General features: G+C 52.1%; 5 protein-coding genes across 5 annotated transcripts; 2 read left to right on the top strand and 3 right to left on the bottom strand.

The window, feature by feature from the left end:
- Positions 1 to 868: 868 nt before the first annotated feature.
- On the bottom strand, positions 869 to 1,455 carry EX895_003000 (uncharacterized protein; the record flags this gene model as incomplete). Its single annotated transcript, XM_029883598.1, has 2 exons — positions 869 to 1,091; positions 1,229 to 1,455. 2 exons carry the CDS (start codon positions 1,453 to 1,455, stop codon positions 869 to 871), a joined length of 450 nt encoding a protein of 149 aa, XP_029739889.1.
- A 5,476-nt stretch (positions 1,456 to 6,931) lies between these two features.
- Positions 6,932 to 7,747, top strand: EX895_003001 (uncharacterized protein; the record flags this gene model as incomplete). The annotated part of the gene is made up of 1 exon (XM_029883599.1): positions 6,932 to 7,747. One exon carries the CDS (start codon positions 6,932 to 6,934, stop codon positions 7,745 to 7,747), a length of 816 nt encoding a protein of 271 aa, XP_029739890.1.
- An 8,608-nt stretch (positions 7,748 to 16,355) lies between these two features.
- On the bottom strand, positions 16,356 to 18,136 carry EX895_003002 (uncharacterized protein; the record flags this gene model as incomplete). Its single annotated transcript, XM_029883600.1, has 6 exons — positions 16,356 to 16,425; positions 16,502 to 16,627; positions 17,094 to 17,142; positions 17,238 to 17,339; positions 17,418 to 17,869; positions 17,958 to 18,136. The coding sequence occupies 6 exons, from the start codon at positions 18,134 to 18,136 to the stop codon at positions 16,356 to 16,358; spliced, it is 978 nt and encodes a 325-aa protein (XP_029739891.1).
- Positions 18,137 to 19,514: 1,378 nt separating this feature from the next.
- EX895_003003 (uncharacterized protein) lies at positions 19,515 to 19,979 on the bottom strand (the record flags this gene model as incomplete). Its single annotated transcript, XM_029883601.1, has 1 exon — positions 19,515 to 19,979. The coding sequence occupies one exon, from the start codon at positions 19,977 to 19,979 to the stop codon at positions 19,515 to 19,517; it is 465 nt and encodes a 154-aa protein (XP_029739892.1).
- A 4,860-nt stretch (positions 19,980 to 24,839) lies between these two features.
- EX895_003004 (uncharacterized protein) lies at positions 24,840 to 25,844 on the top strand (the record flags this gene model as incomplete). Its single annotated transcript, XM_029883602.1, has 1 exon — positions 24,840 to 25,844. The coding sequence occupies one exon, from the start codon at positions 24,840 to 24,842 to the stop codon at positions 25,842 to 25,844; it is 1,005 nt and encodes a 334-aa protein (XP_029739893.1).
- Positions 25,845 to 26,037: the final 193 nt, after the last annotated feature.

Genomic DNA, 26,037 nt, shown 5'->3' on the forward strand with positions numbered 1-26,037 from the left:
GCTTACATTGCTGAAGACTTCCTATGATAGCAGCAACGAGCAGATACTACTGTATCGAAAAGAAATAGAAAAAAAATAGAAAAAAGGGAAGAAGAAACATCCGCCAAGACCACAGCGAACAGTGAGAAAAGAGTCGGGGGTCCCGTGTTGTTTCGGGCAGTCTCGGTGGAGCAAAAAGCGGAACCCACGGCAACCGTTCCAAAAAAAACCCCCCCCCCAAATGACAATCTCACGGAGACGCTAGCAGGAAATCCTTGCCCTTTGCCGACAATTTGAATTTCGAACGTGGAGTCGATCTCACAGCCGCAGAATAAATAAGTCACTTTAGATCGGGTCGGGAGAGCGCTCGATATCGGCCATTTTGAAGCCCCCATTTCCTGGCGATTTTTGCCGCTCAATGATGAATATCCAAGGAAAAGGAGTCGAGTGAGTTGCTTTTGTGCAGAGCGAGCTAGATGGCGACGGAAGCAGAATGCTCTCTTTATTCGTGTGTGTTCCTCCCTAAGAGGAGTGTTAGACTGTTCCGAAATGGTAATAGTTCCGGGCGAGAAAGGCATTTGATAGATGTTACGTTCTCTTAGCAAACAAACACACGAGAGGAAGCAAAGTGGGTGCTACCAAGCAACAATCTCACAGCAGCTCAAAAATGGACGGGGTCCCGTGTTTTTTTCAAAAGGCTTGGGTGGGGCAAAAAGCAGGACCCCCGCAAGCATTCAGCACACCGAACAAGATCTCTCAAGGAACGCAAAGGAAAGGCCACACGGCAAAAAAAACAGACAAGAAAGGCGGAAATGGAATGGATTCTTTTTTGTTCTGTTTTTGATTTCGTAGCGGCAACAAAGTACAGCACAGTACAAGTGCGATCACATTAGAAGCAGCGGCCATTGATCGGAAAGCCCAAAACATCCATCGCAGCATTGAGACCAAGGGGGACCAGGGAGTGGAACAGGAAGCCCTGGTCACGGAAATACTCGTCCAACTTGGTCAGAACTTCAGAGTGAGTGACTTCGTAGGCGTCCAAGAAGACTGTGATGGCGGCCGCGTAAAACTGAATGGCGCGCCAATATTCATGGTTGGTACAAGCATCTCCACTGTTGCCCGTCCAAAAAGAAAAAGGAGAGAGGGTCCGTCAGAAGTAGGGTACCGACACGAGGGGAACAGAGCGGCAGCAAGTACTTCCGGCAAAGGGATATAGCGGTCGGTTGGCAGAAGTACACCGTTCTGCAACTCCCGTAGGAAACGCATCTGGCTGGTGGCAGACTGACGGTAGGGGATGGCATGATAGTAGGGAAAGAAGTGTGTCTCCAAATAGTTGTGGATCTCATCGATGCCGTGGTCCTGCTGCTGCTGCTGCCAGAAGGTGAGCAGGTTCGAAAGAATGCAGTGGTACAGCTCTGCGCGCTTTTGGTGTTCATTGCCTTGCCAGAGCTGGACGGCGGAGGTGGTGTCGGTCATGTCGAATGCTGAGTTGTAGAAGATGCAAAGAGATTTGCGTGTTGAGCTGTGAGAATCTTCCAAAGAAACAGAAAAGGGTTCGTCAGCATCAGCAGGCAGGCAACAGCTGAAGGGGGAGCGAGGCAATACGAACCTGAATTCGAGCTGAGGAATGAAGGCAGGAGGGGATGGGGGGAGGGAAAGCTGGCTAGTGTGTGAGGGATGGGGAAAGAGGATGGAGGTTCGTCGGAATGGAGCTGGGTATAAATGCTGACGGCCTGCTTTGCCACCCGTCACCAAGCGCCTGCTATGCAATGCGGCCCGCACAATGCTTGCCTTTGTACCGCTTTCCGCCTTTGTGAAGGGTTAGCTTTGTTCTCACTTGTACACCCGCTGTGCTTTGTCCTCACTTGTGCACGGGATAGGCCTCCGCAATACATTGTTCTCACGTGTGCACGGGGGTTTTACTCCGCAATACGTTGTTCTGGGACGTACAGGAGCGGCAATGCAAAATGCCAACTATCCTTGCACGGGATGGGAGTTTTCATTTTGCGTTTCCACCTGTCAGGCTGTGCGGATCTTCCTTGCAGCGTTGTGTTCAATGCAGGAACACTGCAGTTTGCTCGGTTCCAAACTGAAAATTCACCCCAGCTGTTAACCGTCCTTTTGGCAACACGTAATTTCAATCAAAATCTGTTTGTAGCAGTCCGTCTGGTTCTGAATACAAACTGCTCGCGGATTTGGAGCAGTCCGCTTGGAAATTATTACAAGACGCGTCAACATTTTGTATTCAACATTTTTTGCAGAGACGAACGTCCGCCAAATTTTTCCTGGATGTGGAGACATGGTGAAGAGAATGCGAAACTGGGAGTGGAAGAGTATGGCGAGGAAGTGATGGATCTCCGTACATCAAGCAGCAGGAAGACAGCATCTTTATATTCAGCATCACTGTCAGCGGCCTCAAGCAGGATGGGGAGAGACACATAGCAAAGCATACAGGACAGACAAAGGAGCATGGCCATCTCTCTCTCTCTCTTGAGACCATCATAGCCGCGGTTCAGACCGCCTCTTACTGCCGTCTCAAAGGATCTCAACCGTGGAGACAATGGTGGACCGTGAATCAAAGAGGACGGGAGCTTTGTCTTCCACACCCCTTTCATTGGCCCGCCGCAATGCACCTGACTCTTGCAATTCACAGTCCATAGCACAAGCACAAGGCTTAGGGTCACAAAGCATTGTGCAAGCAAAGCCTTTGGACTCGCCGTGGGAGCAGGGCAGCCAAACTCACACCCTTAGTACGGCCTTGGGTTGTTCAGGTCAACCCACTTTGGAATTGTGCCGTATTGGACTACGGATCAATTTCCATGCGTCTTTTCCCATCCATCATTCTGCAAACATTCACGGTGCGGTTCCATGTTGTTTGCAAATTCCATGCTAGCACACGCATTCCACCTTGACCAGCCAGTTCTGGCGCCAGAAAGTGAGATTGCAAACCATTGGAGCTGTGCCAGCATACAAGTCTTGCGCTTGAACGTGAGCATGGCCGCAAGTCCTTCACAGCATACTTGGACAGTCTACAGTTGGTTCCTCCTTGTGTGGCGCCCAGCAGTGGCCGTCACCAGGCCGGCCATGGCCAGGCCCATGCTCCTACCTAGGTTTGCACCAAAAAGTCGGGGTGGGGGGCAATGGCCGGCCGTTGCTGTTGCCTGCCAAAAAGTTGGATCGGGCCACAGGGCACTTCACCCGTGTCTGAATTTCCAACAAATTTACGCGTCGCGGCTGTCGAAAATTTCAAACCGTCGCTGCACTAGACCAGCGTGTTTCCGCACCGACCGTTGTTTTTTTCGATGTGAGATCGGCGCGCATTTGGCAGGGCGGCGGCGGCCGTCGCCTGCGAGACGGCCACGAACTAGGACTGCCACAGAATACTTCAACATCTAATAAAAGTGACTTTAATAAAGAATCTTAACTACGTTTATTATCCCCTCTCTCGCGCTAGTGCCCTCAGGAGAGAAACAAGTGTGTATGTACGTTGTGGCAGGTTGCCGCAAAAGCCTACCTACCTGCTAAAACTGTTCGCGTCAACGCCTTTGGTGCGGCATTCACTAAAGTTGACCAACATTGATGCACTGGGAAACGGAGCCAGATTTCTAGCTGTCCACAAAGCGGGTTCCACCATCGCTCGCCGATGTGGCAGAAGCTGCTTTCGAGGCTTTCATCATCGCCTTAGCATACCTCTGTTGTTGGCCGTCGTTGCCTTGGCTCTTGGCAAAAAGATACTAGGGTCGATGCAATCATCAACTTAGCAGGGAAACGACGCCGGGATGCCACGCAAGGTATGGACCCGGGAAGTAATCAATATTTGCGGCCCGTGCTTTGACGAATTCCCAATAAAAGGAGCGATTTCCTTTCTCGGAAGCGAAAATCACAACGTCGCCCATGGCATTCATTACTACCGTACAACTTACATGCTTGTTTGCTTGAAGTTTCTCCAGCTGCGATGCACCCTTCTAGACACGTTTCGTTAGGACAAACTCAAACGCCTCCACAAACGACGGAATACGGCGGCGGGGAAAACGACAAGCTCCTGCAGCCTGTATTCTTTCTCTTCCATGCCACAGCAGAACAGAACGCAAACCTTCGATCAAAGCTCGATGAACCTGGTCATCCAGACTCGCTCATCAAAGCCAACTTCTACTCTTCTTGGCCATCTCACCACGAAAAGGATGGAACGCAAGAAGACATAGCCACACTCTCACGCCGCATGCTTTTGGACAAACAACCGTTCACCTCAAGCTCAGCCATTTTTGTGGATCGAAATTCTCTTCAAGATGGCAAAGCACTAGTTGTTGAAGTCGAGCCTTTCAATGGAGACAGATCAGCCGGCGAAATCATTGCAAGCCATCGGTTTCCACTGGAAGAATGTTCCGGGATAGTCAATTGTATCAATCTGGGCATTTGGGAGTTACAGGATGCCATGTATCTCGATTCTTAGGCGGCACCGATAATCTCGACCACTTTGACGTGATCAGTGTGGTCAGGTTCATTAGAATCAATATAGCTGAACTCTTGTCCGAGAGCAAAAGTCACACCGTTGATCACTGGCGTGACGGTGTGGTTGTTGCTGAGCCGGTAGCTGATTCTTACTCCAGGGTCAGTCACCTCCTTAATGGCAGTTTCTTGCTCTTGAGGCCACGTAGATACGCGAGATTCGGAACGACGTCCATTTCGTTGCTGAGTACGCACGTGGTAGTGAGCAGGTGGGCTGGTAGGGTTGGCCTGCTCACACTGCTCGATATTCTGATAGTTTCGTACCACCGGCGTGAAATTCCACCCATCCGGCTTATCTTTGTAGATGCCGCTCAACGTTCCACCTTGATAGTTTTGCTCGGCGGCGGGTACACACGTCGTTTCGCCTATGCTGCGTGCTTGATAGCCGTTTGAAGCCACACCTAATCCGCCTTGGTAAGTGGAAGCCATCGGGAACTCGTCACAGCTGAGTCCAAATTGTCTGCAGTAATTACCAGACCCACAGCCGATAGCATTGCGACGTTGACGAGCGCGTCCGGATGCTCTACTGTCCTTGTCATAATTGAGACCGGTGTTCAAGATGTATGCTCCTTCACCTTGGGGACGAGTATAGTAGCACGAGCCAGCGCAGATTGTGGGAGATCCGCTACAGTCGTAGCCCACTACTACGTAGGCCAAGGTTGTGGTGCTACTAATGGCAATTGCCACGAGAAATCCAAGGAGAGTTGCAGAAGTGAAACAGGCTTTTATCAGCATGTTGGGCCAAAAGAGTGGCCGTTTCGAGTTGTGTGAAATCCGTCTCGTAGAGAAAAGGTAGGAAAGATGGACTCATGTTGCTGTGCTTTGTGTTGAGGGCTCTTGCAATCCAGACTTCTTATATGCTCAAGCCGCGAGTACCTTCGCCATTCTCCCCTTCGAAGCTGCAGAAAGGTGGCGTATCTTCTCACTCGAATCAACGGCTCGCCCATCTGACCTAGTTCTTAGAGTGAAGCCAGCCACAATGCTTGCGAGGCGAGCATTCATAACGCAAGCAAATTAGGGAAGAATCTGCTCAAACATTGATGGCTTGCTGCGACCGATGCCCATTGCTGCAACTCGCTTTCCGCTAGATTACCTTGTTACTCTCCATGCTTCTTTGCAAAAGACTGGACCCGCGACTGATGATTGTCAGCGTCACTCAATTCCAGTGCATGAATCTGGTACTATTTGGCCAAATTTTAATGCAGTCATTCTACTATTTAGCGGCCTGCCGGTTCAGATGATCGTCGTCGAAGTTTATTGATAGTGATTTCACTACACTCAAAATGGTCCCGGTCAATAGGCTCAGCCCATACACGTACTTGTTCAAGACCACGTAATGCATCTTGGCGCAGATTCTCACTATGCTGCTCGGTGCTCCATGCAAAGTGAGCTTCCATGGGCTCTCTGGGTCTCGTCCTGCGAGGGACTACATAGTCTAGAGTGTTTCCTGACTGCAAACGTCTGTGTGTCGACTTGTACAATGGAAAGCGAAGGTGAGACAGACTTCTTTCTCGAGAGGTTGCACATTCGGAACCACCCGCTTGGCTTTATCAGATGGATGGAGCAAATTCACATCATTCCGGGTAACAGCCAACCGTGCAAAACGAAGGCAGCCAGGCGTGAAACGATCTTATTGAAGGAACCCCACACGACTAGCGGAAAGGGAATGAGTGATCCTTGTATTTGACGGAACGGATTCGTGTGAGTCGCTCGAGAAACCCCAGCCGCGGCCAGCCAAAGAAGGGTCGTACAGTAAACACAGACTTCAAGGGCGTGAAATTTGGCGAAGAGGTGATGGGGATGACGGCGAAAGGCAAACAACAACAAAATACTGTAATTTTCTACAGTAGTTCTGCAAGTCCACGTCATTTTCCAGTCTGAGTTGACACTTTGACTAGCCGGGTCTAGTCAATAGTAAATTTATTGGAGACTTACAATAGTACTAATATTTTAGTCGTTAATACTAATATTTTAGTCGTTAATACTGGAGCTGTTCCCCGCAGGACCTTGAATGGCTAAATGGTGCCGCGGGATTACATTTGGAACATCTGTCGATTAGTGCAAATCGTTCATTTCAGAGAGACTGACTATTCTACGTTCTTGTGTTCTGTGTAGTGACTTTGAAAGCTAAGCTGCACAACGAACGGTACTGTACTTATAGTCTAAAGCTACGTAAAGTGAGGACTACGTGCCATCTAGCAGTCTTACCCGAAACAGAAACCGAGTGAATTGCTACCTTAACCTATTTTTATTAGACTTGACCAACGTTCACCAAAAAAAATTGTCTTGTTGCACGCATCCTCAGAATCAGGGGTCCCGACCACGACTATTTAGGCGCGACTGATTGTCAACTCTTGTGCTTAGTGTTGGACCAAGCTGCCTGCTCTTTTCGTATCTATGCCAAGCCTCAAAGCTCTTTCAGATTCATCTCGCCACTCTGCCCTTCATGCTGTTAATTTCTAAAGCTTACATTGCCATCGCGCTACTCCTCCTCGTCTCGGGCCAGGTGGTCGTTGCCAAGCATGTCGGCATCTGGTACATGAGGTGCAATCCTTATACTAAACCAGACGGTTCCCAAGCAGTGGGAGCCAAAGGACCTTGCGACAACGGCTGTTTTGCCTGGAACTCAGGCCAGCAGCCAGGAACGGTCACCTATCGCGGCCCAGGTAACCGCGATCAAGACGCGGGCTGTGACAGGAAACCTTGCAATCAAGACACTGGCCTTCCTCAATACAATAGGTTCGGTAATACCTGTGACGAGTATCCCATGGCAGTCACATACAGAGGTCCCAACAACTTCAGGACGCTGCGATGCGTTCCTAACGTGGAAAACAGCAGCCAAGGAGGTCAACTCAGTGGTTTCAGGAGCAGGGTTGGCCTTGAGGCTGGGGACACCTTCACACAAGGATGGATGTGGGACAAAGCCAACGCTCCTTACTTCTGCGCCAACGCACAGGCCGGTGCCAGTAACCCTGACCATTCGGAGTTCAAGTACACCGGTGGTGTCTTCTCCAACGCCCGCCGCCATACACGAAGTCTCACGGAAAGCTCGCTTTTCGAACCCATCATTGGCACAATTGGACGATTTGCAGGGCGCCGTGACTTCCTGATGAGCAATGGCGAGATTGCCACATTGGCAGCAAGTGATTCGACGATTGACATCCATAGTTTCTGGGCCGACGGCGAATCGCCCTTGTCCATCGTTCGCGAGCTCGACTTTGCGGATGTCGTCGCCATGGTTCGGAATGCAACTGGCTTTTAATTAGGCATCAGTCACGACGCTGTGACCGCGTCACCCCTCAGTCGTTTGAGGTGTTTTCGTTGCTCCGACCCACCTTCTCACCGTCGTCCTCGCCGCACTTTCTTGCACAGAAAGCAACGCCGGCAAGTTCTTTGCAGAAACTGTTGAGGGTCCAATTGCCGCAACAGCATCACCTTCGTTCTTGTTAAGAGCCTGCATACACATTTGTGAAAATGTTTGATTTTCCCATCCCTTTTTTGCAAACAAAAAGATCAAGTGCCTTTGATCGCGAGACTACTCACACACGTCTTCTCAACCGATCCGATCTAAAGACTACGAGACTGAGGAAGGGGGAGAAGAATGCTTTACATTGCCAAGCCTCGTGTGAGTCGCTGGCTTGCTCTCGGCCATGGCCGCAGGAGGCCATGGGTGGTCTAACGCCGCTTTGAAACGAGGCGGAATGCAAGCGGGTCAGGAAGCAGCGAGAGCAAGACGACAGAAAGAAAGCGGGAAGACGACTCCCTCGAAGGGTGTCGTAAAATAAAAGACGTTCAAGGGCGTGGCAGGCCGGAGAAATTTCGCAGGCACTGCCATAGCAGCGCAGGGACTAGATGACAGACGAAGAAGGTAAGTGGCAGAAGAACGTTTTCAGTATTTTTAGTGCATGAAGGTTGTCTGCGAGGCTCTGCACCTGCGCAGAAGATCCCTTCACGGGTGCGCTATAATAACCGAGTGTGGGGCGACGGTTGAGAGACGCGATTCCCTTCTGAATTCATTTAGTGCCATGTTAAATGATGTAAACATGTCATGAACTTGGGAACAATCCGCCCCGGTTCCCGTCCAACTATCATCATCAATACTCAAAGCCCGTGACAAACGAGACGATTCTCTGCCTACAGCATGACGCAAGCTACTCGTCCCTGGATTGAACCCACCAAAGTGGCGCTCTTTGTCACTTCGTCAACGCCTTTTTCAGACGAATGGATCAAGGAACAATGCGACACGGCGGAGCGATTAGCTGAATGTTCAGACGGTCGTGACCAGCCAATCCGACTCGAACGGATCCCAGGCGATTTCGAGGGCTGGACTCCATTCAAGCTGGCTCGCGATTATGTGTACCCTCGTCTTTTCGAGGAACAGTCACAATTCGCGTATGTGTCGTTCGTCGTCCTGGACGACAAGTCGCACGACGATCAAATGATGATGATCGTCGGCGTCCATCCAGACTCGTACAAAGGAGCGCAACTCGAAATTGAAGGCACAGCCCGGATGGAAGCTGACTTCGCCGTGAATCTACCTATTGTCTTTCACGAGGGAATTCAAGGCATAAAAGCGTATCCTTGCGATGACTACGACAACGAAGCAGAGCGAAACGCGGCCTGATGCCCTTCTCAGATGCCTGTTCGCCCCTGGTCGCCACGAGCATGTATGCATGCCGTATAGCATTCCTCCCTTCTTTCGCTCGTGCGTCCGTCCTTCGCTCCCAGTATGCGCAGTATCACAGTCTGATTGGCGCTCGTCGGCGTCTTTCGGTCGCCTCATCGTGCAATCACAATCTAGCCCAAATCAACCACCTGTTACCGGGTGCGAGCCACACCGTTGGCGAGCGAGCAGGTGCCATACCAATGATGGGCTAGCAGCAGGCTGGCGAGTAGAAAGAGGGCCGTGGTGGCCACCAACGGGATAGAGAGCTCGGTCGAAGGCAAGCCCTATTAGCTACGAAATCCTATCAGTTCGTAAACAGAGAAGGGTGGTCTACGAACTCACAAGTGAGGTGCAGGCAGGACCGACGGGAAGGGCGGAAGACGGCCGTGACGACACCAATAAACGGGACAGCTTTTGGAGCCAGCTGGGAAGAGTAGGACAGCCGGGGGCCCGCCCGCGAGGTGGGCAGGTGCAGACCCAGGGGTCCGAGCGGGACAGCCGGCGCCACACCCACACGCTTCATAAGGCAACGGCCAGGTAGAGACAGCAGGCCTTATATAGCACGACTTCACGACGGTGGACTGAGCGGAAGCTCATCCGCTCTACCATACATTTTACGTTATACATCTAGATACAGTCTTTAGGTTCGTACACTGCAATCGAGTCGCATTGCAGCGTTCGCTCGTGTGATCGTCAGTACCAACAGCCAGCACCTCCACTGGCATACGGAACCTCTACCGTAGCGGAACCTCAACCGCGGCCTGGCACCTCCACCAGTCCTCGCTCATCAACGTCGACATCGCCGACGCTAGGCTCCAACAGCCACAGGCTCCAGTACAGGCCTTAAGAGCACCCGGGTCTTCTGCTGGAGTCGAACGGGTTCCACGAACCACTAACATCAACAGAGCGTGCCACGCTACCTCTGGACGGGGTGTTCACAGGGGTCAGTCGACTCTGTGAGTAAGACGCTGCTAGCTACGCACTCGGCGGAACTCGTAAGCAGAGCGCTCTTAACTGCGATCTCGGGAGTTAGGCGCGTGACCCCTGACACCACCTAGCCGGGCGGCAATCTTTAGCGTCCCGGCTGAGCGTCGCTCGCTGCATGGATGAGAGAGAATGATTTGATTGCGGCTCGGCCTATGGTAAGACCTGAGGGCTCGATGAGGCTACCTGCCCGCCGGAAAGGGGGCCGGAAGAGCGCAAGGGCGAGCGAATAGACAAAGGAAGTACAGGGAGGGGAAGAATCGAGCGCTAGGCGGTGACTAGCCTAGCTACGATGAGAGAGATGATGGAGGAAGAGAAGAAACATAGATACATGGCCTAGGCATATGAAGAAGTGGGAGGCGAGCTCCGCTCGCCCAGACGCCCTCGCCCTGCCGCACGAGAGGCAAGAATACTGTACAGTGCCGGTTCATAAAGATCGCACCGTTTCATATGTGGACCAACTTGGAAACCTTTGCTCGAGCATACCTCTTGTGATCTTGGGGTGTGTGTCGTGTGTTTCTTCTGCTTAACCACATTGTGTGACCCAACATGGCGGGCAGGAAGTGGCTCTCGCCATCAAAGAGGGCCCTGATTGATGGGTACAGACTTTCTGGTCTTTCTATGGAGCAGATTGCGCGTCGCATTGGTGTGGACAAAGCAACAGTTGTCCGAAGCATCAAGCAAGCTTCAGAGCGGGGTCACTACTGTAACACAAGGCCAACTGGACGGCACAGCACTGTTTCTGAAAGGCAGAAGCGCCTAGTTCTCTGAACAATTTTTGAAACCCCATTTGCAACCTTCCCAGAGGTGCTGCAGAGCCTCGAGGGCATCTCTTTATCCATGCTAAAAAGGCTTGCAAGGAAGGAAGGTATACGCCGCAATATAGCCCTCAGAAAGCCAGCTCTCAGCAAGAAAAACATCTGTGATCGAAGGCAATGGGCTGCAGACTATGCCACCCTAGATTGGCAACAAGTCATCTATACAGATGAGTGCTCTATGGTCATTGGAAGCCGAAATAACCGTCTTAGAGTCAGCATGCGCCAAGGCGAGCAACAGCAGGCCAACAACATTGCTCACCACATCAACAATGGCAAGGAAAGCATCATGGTATGGGCCGGTATAGCCTACAACTTCAAAACGCCACTTGTTCTTATTGAGCTGAGGCCCTCATTCATCAGGGGAGGAGAGCGAGTTTCTGCTGCTTCATTGAAGAGCGAAGCATATGCAGAAATGATACTTCAGGGACCACTTTACACAGCCACACAGCTTCTTCCGGGCTACAAAGTCCTAGAAGATGGGGCTTCATGACACACAGCAGCAATCTGCAAGCAGATTCGAGCAGACTATGGCATAGAGTCCATTAAGCACACTGGGAACTCGCCGGACCTGAATCCCATTGAAAACATATGGAGCATACTCAAAAACCGTATCAGTAGCCGCCGCAGACTCCCTACCAACAGGGAAGAATTCTTCAAGCTTGCCCAGGAGGTGTGGGACAAAGAAGTCAGCCTCGAAGCCATCAATGCAAGCATTGATTCCATGCCAAAGCGTCGAGAAATTGTTGCAGCCCAGAAAGTTGGCTCTACCAAGTACTGAACTGAATCCCAAGCGCCATTCAAAAGTTAGCAGTCTTGTAGCTGTGCTTCTCAGCTTCCTGCTGGTGTAAGCTCATGGCCAAACAATCATCTACTTGCAAGGATATGTTGAGTCAAAGATGATACTAAAATTGCGAAGATTGATGGTGTTGGCAAAATTCTTGAAAACGGTGCAATCTTTATGAACCGGCACTGTACATTATGGTGCGACTTGCACTATAATGTCACTAAAAGCCCGCCACGAAGTTCATGCGTGCTCAACGTCACGAACAGCTCAAATGTCCCTCCCAGATTTTGGCCTATTTTATTCTTTCTCTATATCCCAAGCGTAGTGTAGGTCGGCAAGATCAAGCACATCAGGTCCTCAAACATGACCTTACGCTTTGCTAGAATATGTATCATGATATTTGGTCAGCCGCACATGACAGTTAGCGCTACGTGCAGCCAGGCGAAAGATCGAGATACACACTTTAGAACCATGTTTTAGAGGTCGGCGAGCTGAGCTGGTGAACCGAGATCGGCGGCGGTCTGTAGCCTTTTCGTTTGTCTGCCCTTTACTCTCGGTTGCTCCGGTCGCAATTTCGACGGCACGCACAGGCACCCGAATGCAAGAGCTCCTGAGGCGGCTCACCTGAACCCAAGCGGACGGGATAGATTCACCCCGGACTATATGAGCTGAGGGAATGAGGCACTGAGCAAATCCGTGCTGCAGCGCTATACCCTACAGCGTCGCAGCGACTTTAAGCTTGTTGAATGACCTTCAGCAGTTCAGCGGTGAGTGCCGGATCGCGTTTGCTGAGGACCCGGCGCAACATCAGAGCAAGAGCTCCCTCTGCATTCTGATCTCGCAGCCAGCTTTCGGCATTGTGTCCTGTCTCAATATCTGTGCCGACCGATTCATAACAGCAAGAACAAAAGGAGCCAAGAGTCAGAGTACTGGCATTATCTCCTGTAATGTCGATCACGGGCACGTAGGATTGCGCTGAACTTACCTCCCGAGCGTTTTGGCCCATGCTTGAGTCTGGTGATGTGGTCGTTAAGGTGATGTAGTTTGCCGTAAGCCTTGCTGCAGCCTGGATGCGCGCATTCGTATTTCCGAATCACCTCATGTGAGGCTCGCCGCTTTGGTTTCTTTTGATATTCGCCTTCTCTGATTGCGGTGCAGACTCGTTCACCTCTGCGCACATCCGCAATGGTATCCGGACCTGACAAATCTGTTGTGAGCGAAGCGAACGCAGTGTCTGGTGAAAGCGGCTCTACTCCGGAGCTCTGCTGGCCGATGGGTTCTACAGAACTCGCTGAATGCCCTATTCCTTCGTGCGCATCACCTGAGGTGATCAGCGACAGCGTCCAAGAGGTCCCTGGTGGGAGTCTTCTTCAAGAACTGAAGCGCCATCACCTTGCCTCCCCATCAGCTCGTTCACCTGCTCGAAAGAACGCGATGGACCGGTTGGCAATCGGACGCTTCCAATGCGAGCCAACGACGATCTCACAAAGGCTTCAAATACTAGCCATGGCCTCCGTGTCTTTCGGAGCAAGATGGGAGTGAATATTCGGGACCCCGCGAGGATTTCCTTGAGATTGTCGAAGGAAGTTGTGTCGCTCTCACATATACGGAAGTCAATTATAGCCATCTCTAACCCTGTTAATTGCCTGATCCTGGCAGCCCGTCCAAAATTTCAACCGTAAAGGCACTATAGCAGCCTTCTGTCGAGCGACCGTTTTAAGTTTGCATTGTCAGATTCTCGCCTTTTGGCTCGGCGGCCGCGGCCGTGTCCACCAGTCACGGCCACCCGACTAGGGCTAGGGCTAGGATCAACTAATGATGATTGCTGGCGTGCATCCAGACTCGTACCAAGGAGCGCAACTCGAAATTGAAGGCACAGCCCGAATGGAAGCTAACTTTGCCGTCAACCTACATATTGTCTTTCAAGAAGGAATTCAAGGCATAAAAGCATATCCTTGCGACGACTACGACAACGAAGCCGAACGAAATGCGGCCTGATTGTCCTTCCCAGGTGTCTATGAGGCCGTGGAATGCGCAGTATCACCGTCCGATTCGCGTTCGTCGGCGTCTTTCGGTCTCCTCGACGTGCGATCACAATCTGGTTCAAGACAATCATCTAGCCGCGCGGCAATCTTGAGCGCACCGAGCGCCCTGAACAGCCGATGTGCTGTACATACACAGCTTCCTTTTCGGATTTCCAGCAGCATCGTGTTGACTGAGCAAGATAGCAGAAGCTTACAAGAGAACGGTGAAACGAGGGCAACTGTATTGAAAGCCGAGCACAGGCTGCAGCGGCAATGGAAAGAGCTAGCAAAGGATTGCGATGCAGGCAACATTTGAAGAACGGCCGGCGGCCGCTGCTTTCCCGTGGCCCGCGGAAAGCGTACTCTTTCGGCCAGGGATCAACACAGTGCTCTCGAGAAGACGATGATTTATGGAACGATGATTTTCAAGTCCGACTACAGTGAATGCGGCTCTTTTCACATGTTTGTTTTTAGCGCCAAAGCGCTTGGAGGGCCTCGGCTGAACATAGTTAGTGCATCCTTCTCACTAAGGGAGGACCCTAGTGAATTCCAAGGGAACCTCGCTTCTTTGAACGCCTCGTGTTCCTGCTGCCAATTTGGGAGCACACCTACTCGGGAGTTTTCGCAACAACCCTCCGTACAGGCTGTTGGGGCGCTCGACAGAGTCTGAACTCACACTTCCTGTACGAAGGATGCAGAAGGGTGGATCGCTGCCTCGAGAGTGATCATTGCGGAGGCTGAGCCGCCGATTTGACATATTTAAAAGGAATCGAATTTTGGAGCCTCAACATCGTTGCCAAATTTGAACTCATACGACTTAGACAGTCGTTTCCTTGAGGTTCTTTTTCTGGACCCATCGAAGTTATTCTGGTCGGGCCATTTCAACTAAGAGAATGAGCCGCTTCAGTAGGGCGCTTCAGGCCAAGATCGTGGTCGCATCGGTGATTAGGCCTAGAACGTCATCGAGACTCAGCGCTCGGACAAAGGTTATGGCTTGACGCTGTCAGCCCAGAGGTGGGAGAAGACCTTACCAGCGCCATAGTCGACCATTGTGTCGAGTTCCACGTTACTCATACGAAGCGACGACGTGGTGGCAAACCTGCCTGCAATCAGCGACCTAGAGACTTAGGCCTGTCTCTACACAACGAAAGATCCTGGAGACACGGTGTCTCTGGCACGCATCCATTCGTCGACATTGTGCAAAGGTATTTTGGTACTTCGCTTCGCACTTCGGAGCACATTAATTTTAACGTTACGCGAAGCCCCAGATTCTGCACCAGGTAGGATTATTATGTAAGGTTCGACACAAAGCAGAAGGGGGTTTGTGCCCCTCCCGCAGCAACTCTCTCGCCTTGTTTCGGGGTTTTGCACCTGATTCATCGCTTATCGCAGGGCTATCAAACAGCTACCTTCACTTAATTTAGCAGTCACTCCATAGCGACACTCGCTCTGACAATTTACCCAATACCGTCTATGTGACATTCGATCTTCTCAATGCACAACTAAGAAGTACTTTAATCTTATGCAGGGTCCTCTTCAGGGTCCACTCTGTTCGCAATCAAGCCAATCAATTGCCGTTGCTCGTTACCCATCAGTACCGCTTTCCCCCAATGAAAAGCCAGCCAGCGAAGACCATGGCCTATGGCTAGGCAGAGCTGATACAAACCTGGCAAGGCATTTGATACGGAAACATATTCAAAGCCGGTCTGTGCGTCTGGCGCCGAGTCGTTTGGATTTTCATGCAAGGCCAGTGAAGCTCCCGATAAGCAACATGTGTTGTAGCGCTGTTGAAGAGCGGAGCGTGGGGACGAAAATGCGAGTCACAGTACAAATAATAAAATTGCTAGCTTGTTGAAACAGATCGTACTGTTGAAACAGACCGTGAGACGGTCCAGACATGCTGAGGTGATAGTGCCACTAGCCAGGGTCTATACCTCTTACCCAGCACCATGATAGGAGCGCTGGTCTCATTGTGATCGCATGACCATAAAGGAACGGCCTCCATGACAACCTCAGGAAACACTTTCACCTCGTCAGCTTCAACTCTCGTGGGACGAGGATCGTTCGTTGACCAATCTTCCGCGCATCACGCCGGCCACCGTGAAGATGAAGCTGGCTGAGCTCGAAGGAACTGTGACAAGCCACTAAACGAGGGTCTACCTGCCACCTCGTGTTGCATAAGAGGAGGCGACAGAGCAGAGGTGTTTCTTTGTCGTGCAGCTATTGACTTCAGCGGCCCGACAGGGTCAGATGTGCTATGATGCGGCCGTATCCATGTACCTGTTATCTGGCGGAGTCCGAAGAAGGGATATATGCTGCTCTTAACTCTTATTTACTTATACAATACAAGTGTGTGCGCGATCAGCACAAGCGCTTGGTAATTGTCCCAGCAGGTCAGATCGGGGTGCCTGTGTAACTTCAAGTTCAAATATAATAGATACCTGTGTCTGGCCCAAACAAGGGCCACAAATCTAATGCACTCTCGCCCTTGCATGTCGTGTCGTTTGCTCCGGGAAGTTGACCCTTGACAAAGTACGCCCTGACAACGTCGTAGGTGCAGTTTGATGGTTGGGCAAAAGACGTGTGTCCGATACCTACATGTTGAAAAACATGAGGAGCTGTGGGGCCGAAACGAGACTGTAACGCGTATACATTTCGGACAGGCTGAGGAAAAGAATGATGACGGGATTAGAGTAATGGGTCCTGACAAGTTTGAATCACGATGAGAGGTGGCACTTACAGTTGTGGGATCCAGTCTACCTCCAATGAATAGAATCGGTGCGTGTAAGCTGGAGCTACCAACAGCTTGAACGGGTGGTTGGTGGGATGTTGGATAGCGACGTGTGCCAATGAAATTGAAGTAAATCTGGCTTGAGTCGGTAAAGTGAGGGGCAACGGGCAGACCGAGATGTTCAATGCTATTGAGAACGTCAATTGGTCGTACTTTGTCACCAATGGGACCATCACCAAGAAAGGTCTGCGTTGGACCGAAGGTAGGCACCGAGACAAGGGTCAAATTGAGAGACGCTGTGAAAGCATGAGCATATAGCGCGTCCGCTTCTCTCTTGATAAGCAAGTTTAACGCTGTTCCTAATGAGCTCAGCGCACCACTGATGCATGGCAATGCCAAAGCACCATAAATCAGTCCTTCGATGTCTGACAAGCGAATGTACAGACTGCTGATACTTTCCGAGGCTTCGAAGCTTTCAGGAGAGGCGCGCAAGGGATGCTCATACAATGCCAGCAAGGCATCATCTACCCGACTAGCCAACGTGCTAGCACTATCGTCTTGGCCTGCCAAAGCACAGGCGGAAGGACCAACACGTATACACTCTTCATAGAAGTATAGCAGCAGCGCTTCGGCATCGCCAAATGATTCTCCTGTAAATCAGGTACGAGATGATTAGGGAATGAGGTCAGACATAAGGAAGATGTAAGAAGACAGGCCGGAAAGATCGAGCGTCAGGAGTACGCACCTCCTATTCGTTCGTCGATACGATGGTTCAGTGCATAATTGACATCCACCACACCATCCAACACAAATCTACCAACCTGCTCAGGGAACAAGGTGAGGTAGACTATAAGCGACAACGCAAGGGAAGAATCTGTAAGCTAGAATCCCCGCCCGCATTTACAATCTGAGCATGTATACTTACAGGCACCAAATACGGTACCATATGAAAGACCTTGATAGTGCATAGGCTCCACAGCATCGATGACGCGGCGCATGAACTCCATATCCATGGCGTTGTAATAACTGCCCATGTATTGACCCAGCTTGAGCGCTTCCGGCGAAGAAAGAGCAACGCAATCAAGTCTCTGTTCATCGTCCTTGGCTTGCAGTTGGGCTTTGACAGCTTTCCTCTGGACCTTCGAGAGTCGTCTAACCGGTGGCACCTGAACTGTAGTGCGATTTTGCTGAAGAGCGGCTTGCTGCGCGTTCGGATAACAAGTGATGGGTCCCGGCCCACTGCTTCCGATCCCGCGTGGGTCCCAACCAATAAGTTGGTAGTGCGCACCGCCGCCAGACAGGTGCGTGAGTAGATCTACGTTACTGCTGAGGTACTTGCTGCCCAAGCCACCAGGCCCGCCAGGGTTGAGAAAGAGGCTTGAAGGCAGAAATGTAAGTCGGTGTAAGTATGTATCCGGACTGACAAATTGTTTTACAGCTTGTTATGGCATACAGCAGCACTCACGTCTTCTTTACATGCTTGTGAGGGCGAAAGCGAAGTAAGGTCAGATTGGCCGTGCCGGCTACACGGTCAGCATAGTCAAATGGAATGACGAGGCTGGCACATTGGAAGCGGGGGTCGGCCTGCTGCTTAGTCGTCAAGAGACTGGCACACAAGTTTGATTCACCAGCTGTTTTCCACATCAGGGCGGGTGGTCTTCCCGATGGTAAGCTTGACACATACGCATCCATCACCTCGCTGGCTCGTCTGCTATCCATAGCGAGGGCCACTCTGCAAAGAAGATTCAGTAGAATCCCTGCTTTGAAGAGACAACGAAGTTCCTGTTTTAACATCATAGCAGACGATACTCTATGACAAGGTAATGGTTGAGATGAGACCTTTAGTCATATCCAGCGACAAAAGGGGCAAAGCTGTTCAAGATAAGGATGGTGATAGTGATGCTGCCAGCAACGAAAAAAAGACGGTGCTGAATAGAACATGTAAGGGCCCTTCGCATTTCCCGTCCGAGTTATTCCCAGCGCACGCGCATGTTGTAATCTACTCAGCATTCCGTCGTTGTCGTGCTTAGAAGCACCACCACCCGATCTGGCACCTTTAAAGCAACCATATGCAAACGAGAAGGCTGATTCATATGTGCAGGAAGTGCGAGCGCGACACAGGAAACACAGCTAGATTCGGGACGGAAGCTCGATGTGGAATGGGCCTCCTCGACTGTTGCTATGCTTAAGTGCTACCAATATTCATTTGACTCAAAGAGGACGATGAAATCTTGTGTTTTCGAATCGGGGAAGCAGAGACAAGCAAAGGCGAACAGGGCGGAATAGATGGAACTGCTTTCGGAATAGTTGCGAGAGGAGGCAGCGAGGTTGGTCACAGGCTTGAGAGCGCTTGGAACGTGCGCTAGCTTCTTTGGCGCGCCGGAACTGGGATAAAGGCGTAAGAATTAGGTAAGCAGAGGAGAGCTGACATGTCAAACAGCTCATCCAGCTCCGCTCCTTACCTTCTTCTCACACCATCACTCGCCCACCGATTGCTGCTGCGATAAGGCAAATTTTCACCCTCCCTCCCTTTCCCTCATTTTCCGTGTATCTAACGGGTTCACGCACCTTCTGCTCCGCTCACACGCGACGCTCGACCGGCCTGTGCCCTGTACGGCCACGGCTGGGAGCTCGCGAGCGACTCGCTCGAGTACGGCAATCAATTTATGTCTCTCTTTACACCTGTCCCGGCCAAATGCGATGGTGTGACTAACCGGAGTCCCAGCAACGATGATCGCGATACAAACGGTGGAAGGAAGCTCGGCTGCACGTCGTGCACAGAAGGTACATGCGAGTTGCATGCGACGTGTCCGCCTCCAAAACCGCTTGGCCACTTCCAACTCCTCTCGAACCACTTTGAGCCGCTCTTCCTCGGGCTCACTTTTGTATGATCAGCAAATCATTGGAAAGGAACATGCACGGCCTATCGCGACGATTTGCGAGCTGCAATTGGCATCCATGCAGACGCGCAAATAGGCAACAAGCGATGTCTGGACTCAGTGGCGTACAAAGCTCTCGACCCTCAACCGGACATTTGCCTTCCTTCGCGCTCTGCGGCCAAAGCCGAGTTTCGCCCGGCATCGTTATCGTAGGGCTTAGCCTCGCAGTAGGCCAAGATGCCTTGATTGTCGTCATGGAAGTTGATGGGCATTTCAACGGCAGACTCCACGTCCATCCTCGCCGTCGCTTCGAGTTCAAGCCGCGTGCCCTTGTACGAGTCCGGGTGGACGCCGACGATGACAAACTTGCCATCCTCGTGGGACCGGTCGTCAAGCACGACAAACGAGACGAACGCATACGTCGTCCGCTTCTCGAACAGCTCCGGATAGACGTAGTCGCGCGCGAGCTTGCACGGCGTCCAGCCGACAAAGTCGCCCAAGACGGGCGTCGGCTGGATTTTGTCGTCGAGGCTTGCTCGGCGGCTCGACATTGCGCCTCGACCCAGTCGGCAGGGAAGGGGCGCGATGCGTGGTGAAGAGCGCCACATCCTCGGCGTCGATCCAGGTTCATTCAGGCGCCGGAGAAGTCATGGTGGCATTTTCACTAGCTGGCGGTGATGGGTGAGCAAAGGAACGAGGTTCAGATGGTGGTTGTAAACTGAGCTTTCGCACCCGCTGGAAGCCCGCACAAATCATCTAAGCGCTCAGTATCTTGGATTGGCATAAAATCTGGCTTCGTTTTGGTCTTCATCTGCTGAGGTTGAACTATACTCGAATTTGTCGGGCAGCGTGTTTTACAATAGTTGCGTTCTCACCCACCCCGGCTAAGCGTCACTCGCTGTGATGAGAAACGATTGAATTGCTGCTGAAGACCTAGTGTGAGGCCGTCAAGCTCGATGAGGCTCCCTGCCCGCCGTAAAAGGGGCTGGACGAACGCAAGGACGAGCAAGCTAAGGGAGGGAGTACAGGGAGGGATAATTTGCGCGCTAGACGGTGACCAGCCTAGCGACGAAGACAGAGATGATGGGAGAGAGGGTGAAATGTATATACATGAAACGAGGCATATAAACAAGGCATAGAAGAGGAAGGCATACATGAACTAGGCGTATGAAGGTGGCAAGCTCCGCTCGCCCAGATGCTCTCACCCTTTTGCACGAGATGCAGCCATTTGAAAATTTTCAAATGGGCCGTCTTCCTTTTGTAGTTCACGTGCCAAACACAGCCGGCAAACCCCCTCAAAACCCCAAAGACCGAATAGCTGTTCGAAAGCTTTCTACTACCATCAGGCTTGACCTTCAGTCCAGAAACGCATCGGTACTTGTATGAACTACGTGAGTAGTCATGGCTCTTGTCATGCGAACGAAAAGATCGATATAGAGGCCAAGTAACCAACAGCGGGTCGTACATGGCGATTTTGTGTTGCGAGTGCCTAGCCATATCGCTAAATGATAGTCAAGAATGGCACTGTAAGTGCTGTAAAGGAGGGGTCTGCGGAAGTAGTAGAAAGCGCATAGCTCGCCGAAGCTGTGACCGCGTCGAATGACGATGCGGGAGCAGCAGTCGGAGAAACGATTTTCGTCGAAGCTGTGTCCATGCCAGATGATGATGACCCAGCAACGATCGACCCGTTCCCAAACATTGCGGTTGGTGGTATGGTTGCTGAAGAAGAGGTTGTACCGGGCGCGCCAGGACAATTTGCATCGTTTAATATTCCGCCAAGGAGACTCGCGGGAACTGTGTTGACACCCTTGGCCAGATCGCACACGATTTGCTTGCCTACAGAGTTTATTCCGCTGATTGTGTTTCCGTTCTTCGCCTGCGTCAGCAGTCCTGCAATGCCTGGGATAACAGAACCCAGAATGAGACCATTGCCGGTGATCAGTCCAAGCAGACCCGTGATGGACGAGATGCCAGATGGTCTGAGCGTAGCCGTGGGAACTGGGTTTCAGAGTTGTCCCTTCTAAGAAACTCACCTCCCGCTCTTGGCAATTCGCATCGCTGGCAATCGCTTTGCAAGTCATCAGCTCTCGGAGCTTGACCTTCAAAAGCTGTTCGACTTCGACAAGGACAGGGCGTTCTCCTGCTCATGGAGCTTGGCGATGGCGAACACCGAAGGCCTCTTGCCTTTGAGACTTTACTCCAGATGGTTTCCTGACGCTTACTTCAAGATACGATGACCCGAAGCGACACTGCGAAGTGACATCCATGAGCGTTGTTAGCAAGCCATCCTTGGATCTTGGCGCACTTGGCGAGCAGCAATCGGAAGAAGCAGAATTGTCATCGCTCTTCTTGGGTGTCAAACGGGTTTGTCCGTCCGACTCCTTGGATTGAGCTTCGAAGGAGTAACTTGGCTCGCGACCTTCCCCCTTCCGTTGCGGTTTGCAGTGCGTCGGCCAACTTGGTCCCAGCGGCGATTGTTTGGGGTACCGGTGTTGCGAGCATGGTACCTGATGTCGGCATTGACCTTGAGGCTCACAGGGACTCGCAACGAACGAACGATGCGGCGGTTGAAGAACTCATCGGACGTGGATGTAGGCAACTGCATCACCAATCCAGCGCCCGCTGCACGCTGTGAAATTTGTCCGTGTTTGCATTTGGATAGTCCCGTTGTTTACGTTCATTCCAGGTGGGATGCCTTGTTGACCGTCATAGTCGCAGCGGGTGTACAAGTGTTTGCAGACTAACCAAGCGGAGTCATAAATGGTGATGAGATGAGGGGTTTTCAGAGGTCACTTGCGGTGAATTTGGAACGCACAAGTTATGATCGACGTCATAGCTTGGTTCGACAAAAGCGCAACCCGGCGTTGGACATGGCTGCAGATAAGTCCTAAGGGAGCTAGCATGATCCCTGGCTTGAACCGGACCCCGCCGAACGTGGCATTCTGTTCTTTTGCTCCGCAGTAGAAGGTAGGGAGCACCACTGCTGCTCCTCTTCTCGTAAGGGCTGGAGCGACTTCATTTTACAGAACGACAGAGATACAAGGCTTCATTCAGCGGCTCCAATCCAACATGATCACGCTCAGTGACCAACAAGTCCGGCCATCGCAGAGCGAGAGGAGCGTTCGAATCTATTGGCCGGATAATGGCTCCAGCAACGGTCTAACACACCAGAACTGGGTTGTCTGCGACAGCAAGAGGCTTGCGGGAGACGCCGCTAGGCGACCCACACGCTTTCGGCAAGTCATCTCGGCCTCCAACGAGGGGTAAAGGACCACATAAATCAACTTGCGCGACACAGCATTCCTGCAGACATGCCGATTTTTGGATCCTGGTAGTCGCTATCACGAGCTCCACGACAAGCAAGGACAATCAACGAGCTTACTCGGCCGAGCAGAAACACATTTCCGGTATCGACGATTCATTCCATGCGGGAGATCAAGGTGCTGGTTAGCGCGTGCATCTCCGCGATGGCCTTGGAATATCGACCGAGTTTCGGGGATTTTTATTTAATCTTCTCAATCCCTTAGTCCAATCGCATTTCTCGGAAAGAAACAGAACCTCTTCAATGAAAGCGATCAACAATAGTCGCTGATTTGTGGCACAATCAACCTGGTTGTACAATGCGCGCCTCGCTTGCTTTGGCCAGAGACAAGCCGATCTCAGACCTTGTGTCTTCGTCGGCACCGTTCTGGATGCCTTCGCATGTGCCAATCATGCTCTTCGAACCTAGTACCGCGGTATGACGTCCAAGTCAGAGGCGCAGCTCAACTCTGAGGCTGACAATCACCATTTATCTGCTTTGTTGTCGAGTCCTATTTTGCGAGGCAGTCACCCGAGCAAAACGCCGGCATCGAAGTCTTGACATCTGAACCACCGCTGGCACTGAACCCCAAAACCAAAGCACACCCGTCAGACAGCCGGATTCGGGCACCTAGTACGGTGTTTGCCCTGTGCTTGCTTGCTCATCGACGTAAATGGCTATGCACTCGACCAACGCTTGTGCAAACCGTAAACAGGTGTGGTAGATATGCAGCCAATCGTAGTTAATTTTCGCTCAAGGTATGGTAAGCGGATTGAGGCACTGGTGACCAACCCTAAGCCTCATGCCTCTTTCCTTGCAGATTGGGATGGCGCTCACCCGCCGACCAACTCCGGGAGCGTCGAAGTGTCAAAAACCAAATCAGTCGGCAATCGAGGTGCATTCAGGAGAACTCGCTAAACGCCTCAAAGCTTCAAGCTTCCTTGTGATCAGGTAGGCGAGCTGAATACCTAAGCGAAGCAAAACGAGAATCCGGCAATCCTGGAGCAACCCCGCGAAGCCATCAAGCCTTGCCCTTCGTCGTCACCGACGGCGTCCGTGCGCTCAAATGCAAGCTACGCTAGGAACGCAAAAGCCCACGCTTCATCATCATATCATCTTGCAGCGGCAGCAGCAGCAACTTCTCGTCCTCTCCTCTCCCCGCTCCTGCTTCGTCCGTTACTCCCTTGCGTCGCTGTGCGCCCCTCTCGCCCTCCCAATTAAGTGGCTGTTCTATTACAGGTTGTCTGTGTGAACTTGCCGCTGCCGATAAGCTTTGATTTGCCTTTGCTTGCAAGGTCCGCTTTGCCACTCAGACACTTGCCGCCTGTTTGTTAGTGTGCAGACTTGCAGGCCGCCTCTCATCCGCATCTTCATGCAAGGTGAGCAACGCCGGCAACAAGTCGTGATTCAGATAACCTTTTTGGGCAACGATGGGGGGCTCCCAGTCTTGCCGGAATGCAATTGCTTAAGTTTCTGTCCGCTGGATTGGTTCCATTGGCCCAAGTAGAGCTGCCTCTGTCCTGGTGCTTTGCGTGGATTACAAGCTGCAGTCTACCAGAGCCTTCAACTTCATCATGCAGTAGACTGCGTGCGCCAAGCAAACCGACTTGTCGGGCAGCCTTTTCGCACAACCTGTGCCTCCCTAGCGTCGGGCTCCGAGCTGGTGTAGCAGGCGCTCCATCGGGAATGCTTGTCAAAGTCGCCTGTTTGCGAATTGGGCTGCTTCACAGCGAATTGTCTGTCCAGCTTCTGTCCCTCCGACATCGAATCAGCTCTGACGCTGATCTGCATCCGTTCGGCATCCTCTCTTGCCGACTCCCTAGATGCCCGCTTCTTCTTCTTTGATCTGCTTTCCTGCAATGCTCATTCGGACACCGCTAGTCCGCTCGTATGCTCGTATAGCGATGGCTGCCATGCTTCCCAACGGTACATATAAGCCCCCTCATCTTGGTACACTTCTCCGCACGCCCTCAGCGTACTCTTTCTTTCCTTCATCCCAGCCCGTATAGCGTCTGACCAGTCTCATCACCGCAGCCTTTGGCGAGTGAACCGCCTTGGATCTCTGGTTCTTGTCACCACGTGGTCTCGCATCGATCTCGTGACATGCTCTCCGCACAACAACAAATCAGTTGCCAGCCTGTAGCTTCTAGAAACCCGGCTCTCTATCATGCGTTCGAGTGCCACTGTAGGCCTTACCCCTCAGCAGCTGCTGGACCGTCGTCGTGCGCAGAATAAGCTGGCGCAGAGACGCTTCCGAGAGAAGGCGCGCATGGCGCGATCGGCTGGTTTGGATGTTCCGTCATCGGACCTGCCTGCTTTCCCCTCGCACCTTGGTTTGACTCGTGCCACTTCAATGCCTCCTCGCAAGGTGAGTATGGCACCCAGAGTCCGCTCATCTTCTTCCGACTCCTCTTCGTCGTCTTCGTCGTCAACAGTCTCGCTCTCATCGCAGGTGTCGAGCCCGACAACGTCATGCACAGAGCTCAACACTCGCACCGGGCCGTATTTCCACGACATGCAACCTAACAAGCTGACGGCTGTCGCCGACATGCCGCCTACATCTGGCTTCCCGGTCCACGAGATCAAGTCTGAGCTGAACATTCCCGAAACGTGTGTCTACATGCCATCACCGCCGGCACCTACCACGTTCCTTGCGCCCAGCTACGCATCGCTGAACGCTGTTTTCCCGCAACAGCTTCCTCTGATGCCGCAGCCGCCCCCGTCGTCCGAGCCACTCACCTACGCGAGCCTGGCCGGTTCGAATCGCAACATCGGGCTCAAGATGATCGGCATCCACGCTGGCCCTTCCCTGATGAATCAGCCGCAGCCGAGCGCGTCACTGCCGCTGTGGCCGTCGCGCTTGCACTCGATCCTTCCAAGTGCCACTGCGGAACGTGTACCCCAGGATGTCCCTCAACACAGTCAGCCGCTGTTCTCAACTTCGTTTGAGAACCTGCTTCGCTTCCTTTCAGAGCCGTCTTCGACAAGTTCGAGCGCGGGCGATGACTTCAGCGTCAGCGCGGCGTGCTTCTCTCCCGCGACTGCAGCTACTTCGCTGTCCGATTCCGAAACCTTGTCGCTTTTGTTGCTCTCGAACAAGCTCCACACATCAGACAGCGACGCCGAGGCCGGCCGCTGTGCAGCTGTGCACATGGACAAGGCTATCTCTTAGGGTTAGGGTTAGGGTTAGGGTTAGGGTTAGGGTTAGGGTTAGGGTTAGGGTTAGGGTTAGGGTTAGGGTTAGGGTTAGGGTTAGGGTTAGGGTTAGGGTTAGGGTTAGGGTTAGGGTTAGGGTTAGGGTTAGGGTTAGGGTTAGGGTTAGGGTTAGGGTTAGGGTTAGGGTTAGGGTTAGGGTTAGGGTTAGG

The sequence above is a fragment of the Sporisorium graminicola genome, chromosome SGRAM_19 (assembly GCF_005498985.1).
Source record: "Sporisorium graminicola strain CBS 10092 chromosome SGRAM_19, whole genome shotgun sequence".
NCBI classification, from domain to species: domain Eukaryota; kingdom Fungi; phylum Basidiomycota; class Ustilaginomycetes; order Ustilaginales; family Ustilaginaceae; genus Sporisorium; species Sporisorium graminicola.